This window comes from Mandrillus leucophaeus, unplaced genomic scaffold (assembly GCF_000951045.1).
Source record: "Mandrillus leucophaeus isolate KB7577 unplaced genomic scaffold, Mleu.le_1.0 Scaffold1390, whole genome shotgun sequence".
Lineage (NCBI taxonomy): Eukaryota > Metazoa > Chordata > Mammalia > Primates > Cercopithecidae > Mandrillus > Mandrillus leucophaeus.
Genome location: NW_012101355.1, coordinates 178930 through 191455, shown reverse-complemented (window position 1 = coordinate 191455; position 12526 = coordinate 178930). Strand labels below are relative to the sequence as shown.

The 12526-nt window shown below is 33.3% G+C and overlaps 1 protein-coding gene across 1 annotated transcript in view; it reads left to right on the top strand.

The window, feature by feature from the left end:
* FAAH2 (fatty acid amide hydrolase 2) overlaps window positions 1-12526 on the top strand; it is a gene marked incomplete at its 5' end in the record, with an annotated part of 178555 nt that overhangs the window by 123728 nt on the left and 42301 nt on the right. Inside the window, one exon of the mRNA XM_011973665.1 lies at window positions 6348-6467. Within this exon, the coding sequence (XP_011829055.1) occupies window positions 6348-6467 (120 nt within the window). The remainder of the gene's footprint in view (window positions 1-6347; window positions 6468-12526) is intronic.

Below are 12526 nucleotides of genomic sequence, written 5' to 3'. Positions count from 1 at the left end.
CTGGAAACCATCATTCTCAGCAAACTATCGCAAGAACAGAAAACCAAACACCGCATGTTCTCACTCATAGGTGGGAATTGAACAATAAGATCACTTGGACCCAGGAAGGGGAACATCACACACCGGGGCCTATTGTGGGGAGCAGGGAGGGGGAAGGGATACACCTAATGTAAATGATGGATATAATGTAGGAGATACATCTAATGTAAATGATGAGTTAATGTGTGCAGCACACCAACATGGCACATATATACATATGTGGCAAACCTGCACGTTGTACGCATGTACCCTAGAAGTTAAAATATAATAAAATTATTAATAAAAAAAATTTCCTGTATTATCTTTGAGTCAATGATAAAATGTAGACATAAATTAAATAATATTTGAAACAAATCAAAATGGAAATAAAACATACCTAAACCTTTGTAATACAGCGGAAGTGGTATTAACATGGAAGTTTATAATGTTAAATGCCTACATCAAAGTAATAAAAAGTCTACAAATTAACAACCTACCATCACTACTCAATGAACTAGAAAATGTGAACAAACCAAACCCAAATCTAGTAGAAGAAAATTAACAAACATGAGAGCAAAAGCACATGAAATTTAGAGCAAATAAACAATATTAAAAAGCAATGAAATAAAGTTTGTTATTTAAAAAAATAATGAAGATTGACAGAACTCTCTCTAGAATAACCATGAGAAGAAGAGAGATGATTCAGATAAACACACTGGAAATGAAACATGAGTCCTTATAACTGATATCACAGAAATAAGATAACTGGAGAGTACCATGAACAACTCTATGCTAATAAACTAGAAAAAGTAGAGGAAATGGATAAATTTCTGGAAACATACAACCTCCTAAGATTGAAACAGAAAAAAATGGAAATCATGAACAGATCAAATATGACTAGTGAGGTTGAGTAATAATAATATTTTTAAAATCCCAACAAAGAAAGGCCCAGAACCAGATGGATTTATAGCTCAGTTCTAACCGACGTACACAGCAGAACTTATTCCAGGCCTACTGAAACAATTTTTTTAAAAAAATCAATACGGAAAGCATTATTTCTATCTCATTCTATGATGCCAATATCAACTAATTACCAACGCCAGTTATAAACATATGAAAATAAAAGAGAAAAAAAATCTACAAACCAGTATCCCAGATAAACATAGATGTGAAAATCCTCAACAAAATTTTAACTAACTGAATCCAACACCACATCAGAAAGATTATATATCACGATCAAGTTAGTTTTATCCCAGAGATGAAAGGATGGTTCAACATACACAAATCAATAAAAGTAATTCACCACGTAAACAGAATTAAAAGCAAAAGCCATACGAGCATCTCTATAGAAGCAGGAAAAATTAATAGAATTCAGCATAACTTTATTATAAAAAGTCTTTTAAAACTAAGCATAGAAGAAACATACCTCAAAGTGATAAAAACCATATATAACAAGCCCATAGTCAACCTTATACTGAATGGGGAAAAGTTGAAAGCATTCTTTCTAAGAACTGAAACAAGACAAAAATGCCCATTTTCAATACTCCTTTTCAACGTAATACTGGCAGTTGTAGCCGGGGACGTCAGGCAAGAGAAAGAAGTAAAATGCATCTAAATTGAACCATGCTTTTTCTAACAGAAATGAGAAATACTGAAGAGTTTTATACAAGGGAGTGATTAGAGCAGATTTCTGTTTTTCATGGGTTTTTAAATCTAGAGATAGGGTCTTGCTCTGTTGCCCAGGCGGGAGTGCAGTAGTGTGATCATAGCTCACTGCAGTCTCAAACTTCCGGCCTCAAGTGATCTTTCTGCCTCAGCCTCTCAAGTAGCTGGGACTACAGGCACATGCCACTACACCCTGCTAATTTTTAAATTTTTTCTAGGAATAGGGTCTTGCCATGTTGCCCAGGCTGGTCTTAAACTCCTGAGCTCAAGTGACTCTCCCATTTTAACCTCCCAAAGTGCTGGATTACAGGCATAAGCCACTGCACTGGCCCAGATTTCCATTTTTAAAAGAGCATGTAATCGTCTGGGCGCCGTGGCTCACGCCTGTGGTCTCATCCCTTTGAGAGGCTGAGGCAGGTGGAGATCGTGCCATTGTACTTCAGCCTGGGCAACAAGAGCCAAAGTCCGTCTCAAACAAACAAACAAAAAATCATGTGATGATGCCATTTATGTTATTTTTAACAATATGTATATATATGCTCTCAGGAAACTAGGAATAGAGGAGAATTTCCTCAACTTGGTGAAGAAAATTTACAAAGAAACTAACATCATACTTAATGATGAGTGTTATAGATTGAACTGAGTCCCCTCTAAATTCACATGCCAAGTCCTAATCCCTAGCACTTCTGAATGTGACTGTATTTGGGGATAGAGTTGTTAAAGAAATAATTATGTTAAATTGAGGTCATTAAGATGGGCCCCAGTCTAATACAATTAGTGTCATAAAAAGAGGAAATTAGGACACAGAGAAGTACCGAGAGAAGGTCATGAGAAGACATAGGGAGAAGCCAGCCATCTACAAGCCACGGAGAGAGACCTCAGAAGAAACCAACCCTTCTGACACCTTGATTTCAAATTTCTAGCCTTCAGTATTGGGAGAAAACAAATTTCTGTTGTTTAAGTCAAAAAAAAAAAAAAAAGAAAAGAAAAATAAGTCAAATTATTTCTGTTTGCTGATGATATGACCTTATACACAGAAAATTTTAAAGATTCTACCCAAAAGACTCCTAGATTTGATAAGTGAATTCAGTAAAGTTTCAGGATACAAAATCAATGTACAAAAATTAGTAGCATTTCTATTTACCAGTAATAATCAAGCTTAGAGTCAAATCAAGTAGTCAGTTTGTTAGCATTTACAGTAGCTATAAAAATGAAATACCTGGAATGCATTTAACCAAGGAAGTAAAAAATACCTACAAGGAAAACTATCAAACACTGATTATAGGAATTTGAGATGACACAAATAAATTGAAAAACATGTTATGCTCTTGAGACAGAGGAATGAACATCATTAAAATGGCTATATTATCTAAAGCAATCTACAGATTCATTTCAATTCTCATCAAAATACCAATGTAATTTTTCACAGAATTAGAAAAAATCATAAAATTCATATGGAACCACCAAAGAGCTTGCATAGCCAAAGCAATCCTGTGCAAAAGGAACTAAGTTGGGTGCATCACATTATCTAATTTCAAATTATACTACAAAGCTATAGAAACTACAACAGCGTGGTATTAGCATAAAAATAGACACATAGATCAAAAGAACAGAAGAGAGAACACAGAAATTAAGCCACATACCTGCAGCGAACTGGTCTTTGATAAAGTCAACAAAAGATAGACTCTGAAAAGGACATCGTAATCAAAAAGGGTTCTTGGAAAATTGAGAGGCCGTACACAGAAGAATAAATCTGGACCTGTATCTCTCACCATATACAAAAATTTTCACAAATGTATTAAAGGCTTAAATGTAAGACCAAAACTACAAAAATACAGGAAGAAAACAAGAAACAGTATTCTGAACATCAGTTTTGGCTAAGATATCATGATAAAGACCTTAAAAACAAATGCACAATACCAAAAATAGACAAATGGGACTTAATTAAACTAAAGTGCTTCTTTACAACAAGAGAAATTATCAACAAAATAAACAGACAACGTACAGAATGGGATAAAATATTTACAAACAATACATCCAATAAAATATTAATAACTAGGTTCCACAAAGAACTTAGACATCTCAACAACAAAAAAATAATTCTGCTAAAATGTGGGCAAATGGCATAAACAGGCTTTTTCAAAAGAAGACATACAAATGGCCAACAAACGTATAAAAAACTGCTTAACATTGCTAATCAATGAAATGCAAATTAAAATTTTGATTAGCTATTATATTACACCACAGTAGCTATTATTCAAAAGTCAAAAAATAACAGATTTGGGAGAGTGTGGAGAAAAAAGGAAGCACTCATAAGCTTTAGTAGGAATATTAACGAGTATAACTTATAATGAATACAGTAGGTAGAGTTCTCAAAGAATTAAAAATAGAATTACCATTCTATGCAACAATTCCACTACTGGTTATCTACCCAAAAGGAAATAAATTTTATACAAAAGGGTACCTACACTCATGTGTTTATAGCAGCATTGTTCACAACAGAAAATATATAGAATCAACTAAAGTGTCAATCAATGGATTATTGGATAAAGAAAATGTGGTGTATATATACAATGGATTGCACTCAGCCGTTAAAAAAGAGAATAAAGTCATTTTTCTTCTCCAGTAACATCGATGAAACTAGAGGCCATTATCTTGAGTGAATGGTTCGGAAACAGAAAGGCAAATACCACATGTTTTCACTTATAAGTGAAAGCTAAATAATGTATAGAACTGGACATAAGGAGTAAAATAATAGACATTGGAGATTCAAAAGGATGCGAGGGATCAGAGGGGGATGAAGGATGAACAATTACTTAGTGGATACAACGTACATTATTAGGTTGATGGCTACACTGAAACCCTAGACTTCACCATTATGCAATATATCCATGTAACAAAAATACTTCCTCCTAAATTATAAATATTAAAACAAAAACACAAACACCTCTTTTGTTCACCTGACCTCCATAAGCCACTATTCTAACTATAGACTATAGTGTCATTTTAGGTCTCCTGGCATTAGTATCAGTTCAGAACTTATGTACAATATTCTCCAAAACTTCTGATTATTTTTCCCTAATTCTTCCATGCCAAAGATTGACATTATATGTTGTTGGGCATGTGGTGAGACCCATTCTTCCCTTCATTCAAGGGGTGTGAGTCTGTAAACTGGCTCAAGCGTGGGAATTGATTGAAGGGCCATGACTCTGTTTTGTGTTACAAGCTAGAATTTTGATCAATTGACCTAGAACTCCTCTGCTTATACAGATTTAGTAATAATATAATGGACTTATTATCTGTCTCACTACTAGAAACGTGCTTAACTAACCAATGTCATAGGTCTGTATCAGTCAGATTATTCTGATTGCTGCTTTGACTCTTCTGCTTACCTAGTTTTTGTCAGTTAAGTGCTGTCACTTGGCCCCTGCCACTTGGGAATCCAATTATTTCTATTAAATTTATTTTATTAGTTCAATGCTATCAATCCTTCTTGCAATTTCTGACCTACAGAGAAAAATGATCTTCAAAGATGATAGGGTTCCCACAAAAATTTATTTCTCATAATTGTGGCTAAGAATTGTTCCCAGTAACCCCCCAAGGTGGGGGAGAAGGTCTTAAATGATATATATCCCTAAGAATTTGGATTCTTTCCTCTACAGTAGGTCAAGGCAGGACTGGAATTTCAACTTCATTTAGTGTAGGACACCTTTTCGTCTATGTTTTTCTAAACTTTTTTTAGAGTTTTTCTGACACGCTGAGCTACAACACTAAATCCAGACTCTCTCCTTTTTTGAGCCTATATCAATATATTTGGCCTGTTTCAGGTTTGTGTTTCTTCCACGATTATCCATACTTTTAATATCCATTGTCATGCATATTCCCTGGATTTATGTCTATATAAATTAGAAAAAAAAAAAACGTGACCTGATGAGACTTGAGTCTAGTTATAGGTCTAGAAGCAAAGAAGGGTGGTCTGGTGGGTCCTAACAATGATCAGCAGTGTCTTACTTCTGCTTCTTCTCAGAGCTTAAGTTGTAGTTTATTTCCATGCATATAATCTCTTGCTCACAGGTACCCAGATATCTGCAGTAACCCAGCAATTCATTTGTGCAATAGCTTTCACCACTGCTTTAAGCATTTTCCAACCTACAGTTTACACTATACTGAATTCTAGTCAGTATTCCAAGTCAGAAAAGACAAACCAGTTCCTCAGACTGTCCCCAGGGAGGCTAGAACTTTACAAGCAAGTTCCATTAATATTCTTCCATTCCAATGGAGGAACAAATAATATGATGGATTCTTTCAGACACTCAGTGCTGTGTCAGAGAGGCAGTGGGACAAGGACAAGCAGAAATGACATGAAATTTTCTAGCATTTTGAGTGTAGCTTTTTGTGTTTTTTTGTTTTGTTTGTTTGTTTTTGGCATTTCCGTGGTTGCTTCTTAGCTTGTTTCTAGAGTTCTCACAAAACTACTTTGCTCTATATCTGGTGGGGTATTTTTGTTTGTTTGTTTTTGTTTTGTTTTGTTTTGTGTTTTTTGGTGTTTCCATGGGGCAATGAGGGCCTAGAGCTTTCTGGTCTGCTATCTTGCTGATGTCACTCTTCAGTAGTATCTCCTCTTCTCATCATGCTTGTCTATTTTTATATCTTTCTTTTATAAGGTTGTGGTTCACCTTGAAACTATTCTAGGAGCCTCAGTTCAACATGTTAAATTGAAGAAAATGAAGTACTCTTTTCAGTTGTGGATCGCAATGATGTCAGCAAAGGGACATGATGGGAAGGTATGTTTGCCTCTTCCTTTCCTTACTTTATTCTTTGTGTAAACATTTATTGAGCTTCTATTGTGGGCCATATGTTAGAGGTGTAGGGAAAAGAAACTCCTGAAAAAATAAGTAAAATAGTAAAATATTTAAAGAAAGCACAGTTTGGTGAATGCTTTGCTAGCATAAGCATATATGGTTGTGTGATCACACAGAGTGTGCCCATTCCTATATGGAAGTCAATGAAGGCTTCTTGATGGAGGAGTTGCAGTCTCCCAAATCTTGAGTGATTTGGAAACCTTAGCCAGGTAGAGAAGAGATAAAGATTATGCCAGGCAGAGGGGAAACCACAGCATGAACAAGGATATAGGGGAATGAGGTATGTTGTGTTCTGGGTACGGAGAACATGTAAGTTTCAATAAAGCATAAAGTGATTAGGTAACTTCAGTTGTCAAGTTCTTTAAAAATGAACAATTTGAGAAATATAAGATAAATTGAACATTCTGGAGAATTTAACTTTTGTGAATATAGGAATGTTTTCTGCCAATGGGAATATTTGTGTTAGAGCATGACACATCCAAATTTGAAGTGCAGGCTACCTCCTAGTTTTGTTATCTTGGGCAAGTTACTTAGCTATTCTGCAGTTTACTCATACATAAAGTTAAGCTATTGATACCTATGTTACAGATTTATTTTGTGGATTAACAATATTTTTATAAGGTATCTCACGTAGAGTAGCCCTTCCATAAGGCAGAACTCACACGAGCCCCTCTACCTTAAAAAAATAGTTACTTTTAAAATTTTTTAAAATAGACAGTTTTCTTTGTAGAAACACTTTGGAAATCTCTCAGAACAAAACGTTTATAAAAATTCACAAGGTGAGGATGTTTGGCTCTGAGATGAAAGTTTATAATCAGAACTTTAGATCAAAACTATAGCTGAAATCAAAAGCAAAAAGTTTATTTTGAGTTCACTTCCAGAAGACACTGTCTTATAATTTGGATAAACTGTTAACATACATGCTGACTGTCAAAACTGGTCCTGTAATTACAAATCTGGAAAAAAAAGAGAAGGGAAAAATCTGTTCTCCTTTTACTTTGAATCATGATTGCAGATTTAGAGGTGGTGGTCATAACCACTTTACCATGTTGCTCATTAATAATCACTTAAAATAGGTAGAAAAGAGATGTGGCCATTTTCTAAACCGTACTGTTTAATGTTAATGTAGCTCTTTTTTATTACAGACCTAATTTAAAATTTTTAAATTTTGTGACTATATAATAGTTGTATGTATTTATGGGGTATAGATGTTTTGACACATACATACAATGTGTGATTATGAAATCAGTGTAACTGGAGTATCTGTCAGTTTAAACATTTATTATTTCTTTGTGTTGTAACATTCCAATTCCACTCTCTTAGTTGTTTTATAATATACAACAAAGTACTTTAAACTGTAGTCACCCAATTGTGCTATCAAATACTGGACTTTATTCCTTCTCTTTTTATACTCAATAATCATCCCAACTTCTCTTGCAGTTTCTTTTGCATTTGCACTATAACATTTATTTCTTTCTATACTATTTCTTAGAAATGATTGTAGTTATTATCATAGTCATATATTCAAAAACAAAATTCAACACTCAATAAAAGTAAATTCAAAAATAAGAAGAATCCGCTATTCCCCTGGTTGCTCAGAAATCAGTGTATCGATGCAGAAAGCCTGAAAAAGAAATGTACTATAACACCCTCATATTAACACAATAGACTCTGAGCAAAAGAAATGTTCACAATGCCAGATAAGGAAATCAAAATATTGACTTTAAAGAGGCTTAATGAAATTAAAGTGATTGTTTTGTGTGTGTGTGTGTGTGTGTGTGTGACAGAGTCTCGCTCTGTTGCCTAGGCTAGACTGCAGTGGTGCAATCTTGGCTAACTGCAACCTCTGCTTCCCTTGTTTAAGTGATTCTCCTGCCTGAAACTCCTGAGTAGCTGGGGCTACAAGCACACACCACTATGCTTGACTAATTTTTGTATTTCTAGTGGAGATGGGGTTTCACCATTTTGGCCAGGCTAATCTCAAACTCCTGACCTCAGGTGATCCAATCACGCTGGCTCTCTAAAGTGCTGGGATTACAGGCATGAGCCACCACATCTGGCCCTTAAATGGAAATTTGTAAAGCAATACAAAGAAATTAGAATATCAATTTAGGCTGTTAATATGAAATTACTAAGAGGATAGATTTTCTTAAAAAAAAAAAGTAATAATAACAGACATTTTGGAACTTATAAACTCATTGAAGGGGTTACAAAAACATTCCAAAGACCAAGCAGAAGGAAGACTCTCAAAATGTGAAGACACATCTTTTGAAGTAATCTAGTCAAACAAAAATAAAGACAAATGAACAAAGCCCTTAAGATGAGTGTGCAAAAATAACAATACTTACAATTTGTTGGTATTACTGGCGTAGAAAGAAAGATTTTAAAAAAAGTTTAGAAATCCTATTTAAGAAAATTATTTATAGAAGCATCTCAAGTGCAGCAAGAGATTTAGACACCCAGATATAGTAGTCCCAACAATCCCAAGACAAATACATTGCAAAAAGGCATATTAAATCAGAATACCTAAAGTCATTATAAAAGAAATACTTTTATGATCAGCAAGAAAAATGGATCTAGTCACCTATGAAAGAAACCCCATCAGACTAAGAATGAACTTCTTAGCAGAAACTTCACAGGTCAGAAGAAAATGGAATGGGATTTACAAATTGCTGAAAGAAAAAATATAATTAAAAATTTTATATCCAGCATGATTAACCTTCATAAATGAAGGAGAAATAAAGTCTTTTCCAGACAAGCAATTGTTGAGGGAATTTATCACCACTAGACCAGACCTAAAACAAATGTTCAAAAATGTCCTTGACATGGAAATAAAAGGTATATGTTCATGATTATGATAACTCATTAACATATAAAACTCAATGGTCTTATAAAACAATCACACAAAGGAGGAAGAAAAGTCAAATTGTGAATACAACAAAATTTCACCAAACCATAAAGACAAACAGAGAAAAAGAAACAATGTATAAAACAATTAGAAAAGATTTAATGACCTTACAGAAAATAAACCTCATATATAAATATTAACCTTGACCTCAAATGGATTAAATACTCTACTAAAGAGAGATAGATTGGCAGAAAATATAAGAAACATGATCCATCTAAACGCTGCTTCCAAGAAACTCACCTTCTCTGTAAATACATACATAGACTGAGAGGAAAGGATTGAAAAAAGATATTTTATGGAAGTAGAAACCAAAAAGGAGTAGGAGTAGCTAAATCTATACTAGATATAAGAGATATTAAATTAAAACGTTAAAAAAACAAATTAGGTCAATGCATAATGATAAAAGGATTAATTCAACAGGAGGATATAACATTACTCAGTACATATGCACTCAATACTGGAGCACCCAGATTCATAAAACAAATATTACTATATCTAATAAGAGAGGTGGAAAATAATACAATAATAGTGTGGGGCTTCAACAGCCCACTCACAGCATTAGACATCATTTAGATGGGAAATCAACAAAGAAATATTGAACTTATTTGGACTTTAGGTGCAATAGACCTAACACACCTTGACAGAAAAATCTACTCAACAACTGTGAAATGTACATATTTTTTCACATAAGCACATGGAACATTCTCCAACATAGACCATGTATCACCTTGTATAGACCTTGTATTTTAGGCCACAAAACGAGTCTCAGTGAATTTTTTAACATTAAAAACTTATCAAGAATCTTCTCAGGCCACACTTGAATAAAACTGAATATCACTACCTTTAGAAACTTTGGAAACTATGCAAATACGTGGAAATCAAACATGTTTCTTAATGATTATTGTGTCAATGAAGAAATTAAGGTGGACATTATAACAATTTTTGAAACAAATGAAAAGGAAAACACAACCCATCAAGTTCTGTGGGATACAGAAAAAGGAGTTCCAAGATTCCAAGAGTCCAAGAGGGATGTTCATAGCATTAAATGCCTATGCTAAAAAAGTAGGAACATTACAAATTAACAACCTAACGATGGACTGCCAAGAACTAGAAACACAGAACAAACTAAACCAAAAAACCAAAAATTGACAGAAGAAAATGAGTTAAAAAAAAAAAAATCCTAGTAGAACTAAATAAAATAGAGACCAAAAAGGAAAGGTAAAAATACAAAAGGTCACTGAAACAAGAAGTCTTGGTTCTTAAGAAAGATAAACAAAATAATCCACTCTCCAGATTAATCATGAAAAAAAAAAGAGAGAGATTACAACAAAATCAGAAATGAAAAAAGAGAGATTACAACAAAACCAGAAATGCAAAAGAAGACATTATAAATGACATCACAAAAATACAAAGATTCTTTTTTTTTCATATTTTTATTTTCCATTTACCTTTTTAACTTGAAGTGTATGCTTTTTTTTTATCTGTAGGATCCATTTATTAGGAAATTTAATCATAATTGAATCTTTTAATTTAATTAAAATGTTTTTTCTTTTTCTTTTTTAAATTTTTTTATTTTTATTTTTTATTTTTTAAATTATTATTATACTTTAAGTTCTAGGGTACATGTGCATAATGTGCAGGTTTGTTACATATGTATACTTGTGCCATGTTGCTGTGCTGCACCCATCAACTCGTCAGCACCCATCAACTTGTCATTTACATCAGGTATAACTCCCAATGCAATCCCTCCCCCCTCCCCCCTCCCCGTGATAGGCCCCGGTGTGTGATGTTCCTTAAAAATTATTATTAAAAGCTCTGCTTCCACAAACAAGAAAACCTAGAGGAAATAAATAAATTAATTTCTGGAAATATGCAACCTCCCAAGTTTGAATCAGGAAGGAATAGAAAACCTGAGCAGACCCATAATGAATAGCAACATTGAATCAGTAATAAATAATTTTTAACAAAGTAATCTCAGAACTAAATGGACTTGCAGATGAATTATTCCATACACACAAAGAAGAATAAACAATTCTTTTGAAATTGTTTCAGAAGTTAAAAGAGCAGAGAATTCTTCATAACTCATTCCATGACACCACTATCACCCTGATACCAAAACCAGACAAAAACACAACCACCACAGAAAATCTATAGATCAGTATTCCTGAAGGGCATAGATGCAAAAATCCTCAGCAAAATACTAGAAAGCCAAATTCAACAGCATATCAAAAAGATAATATGCCATAAACAAGTGGGTTTTATATGAGGAATATAAGGATGGTTTAACATATACAAATCAATAAAGGTGATATATTACATAAACAGAAATAAAAAAACATATAATTATCTCAATAGATGCAGGAAAAGCATTTAATAAAATTTAGAAACTTTTTATTATAAACAGTGTCAACAATCTAGGCATAAAATGAACATATCTCAATGTAATAAAGGCCACATACAACAAACCCAAATCTAATATGACACTGAATGGAGAAAAGTTGAAGGCATTTCCTCTAAGAACTAGAACAAGACAAAGATGCCCACTTTCACCACTCCTATTCAACATAGTACTGAAAGTCCCAGCCAGAGTGATCTGGCAAAAGAAAGAAATAAAAGATATCCAAGTTAGAAGAAAGGAAGTCAAAATTTTTCCTGTTATCTGATTATATAATCTTATATCTAGAAAAACCTAAAGACTCCAAAAAAAAATTCAGTAAAATTTCAGGATACAAAATCCATGTATAAAAATAAGTAGCATTTTTATATGTGAAAATTTGATTGTTGTATGTAGAACAATGAAAGTGGACGCCTGTCTTTCACCATATACAAAAATCGACTCAAGATGTATTAAAATCTTTCACCATATACAAAAATCAACTCAAGATCTCAGCTACCAATAACAGTGTAGCTGAGAATAAAATCGAGAATACAATTCCATTTGCAATAGCTATGAAAAATAAATTAAGTAGAACTCCTTGTTAATTAACAAGAAGATGAAATATATAATGTATGTATAGTATTTATTTATGTATATTATTTATGTTTATATTTATATTTGTACTTTAGTACTTCT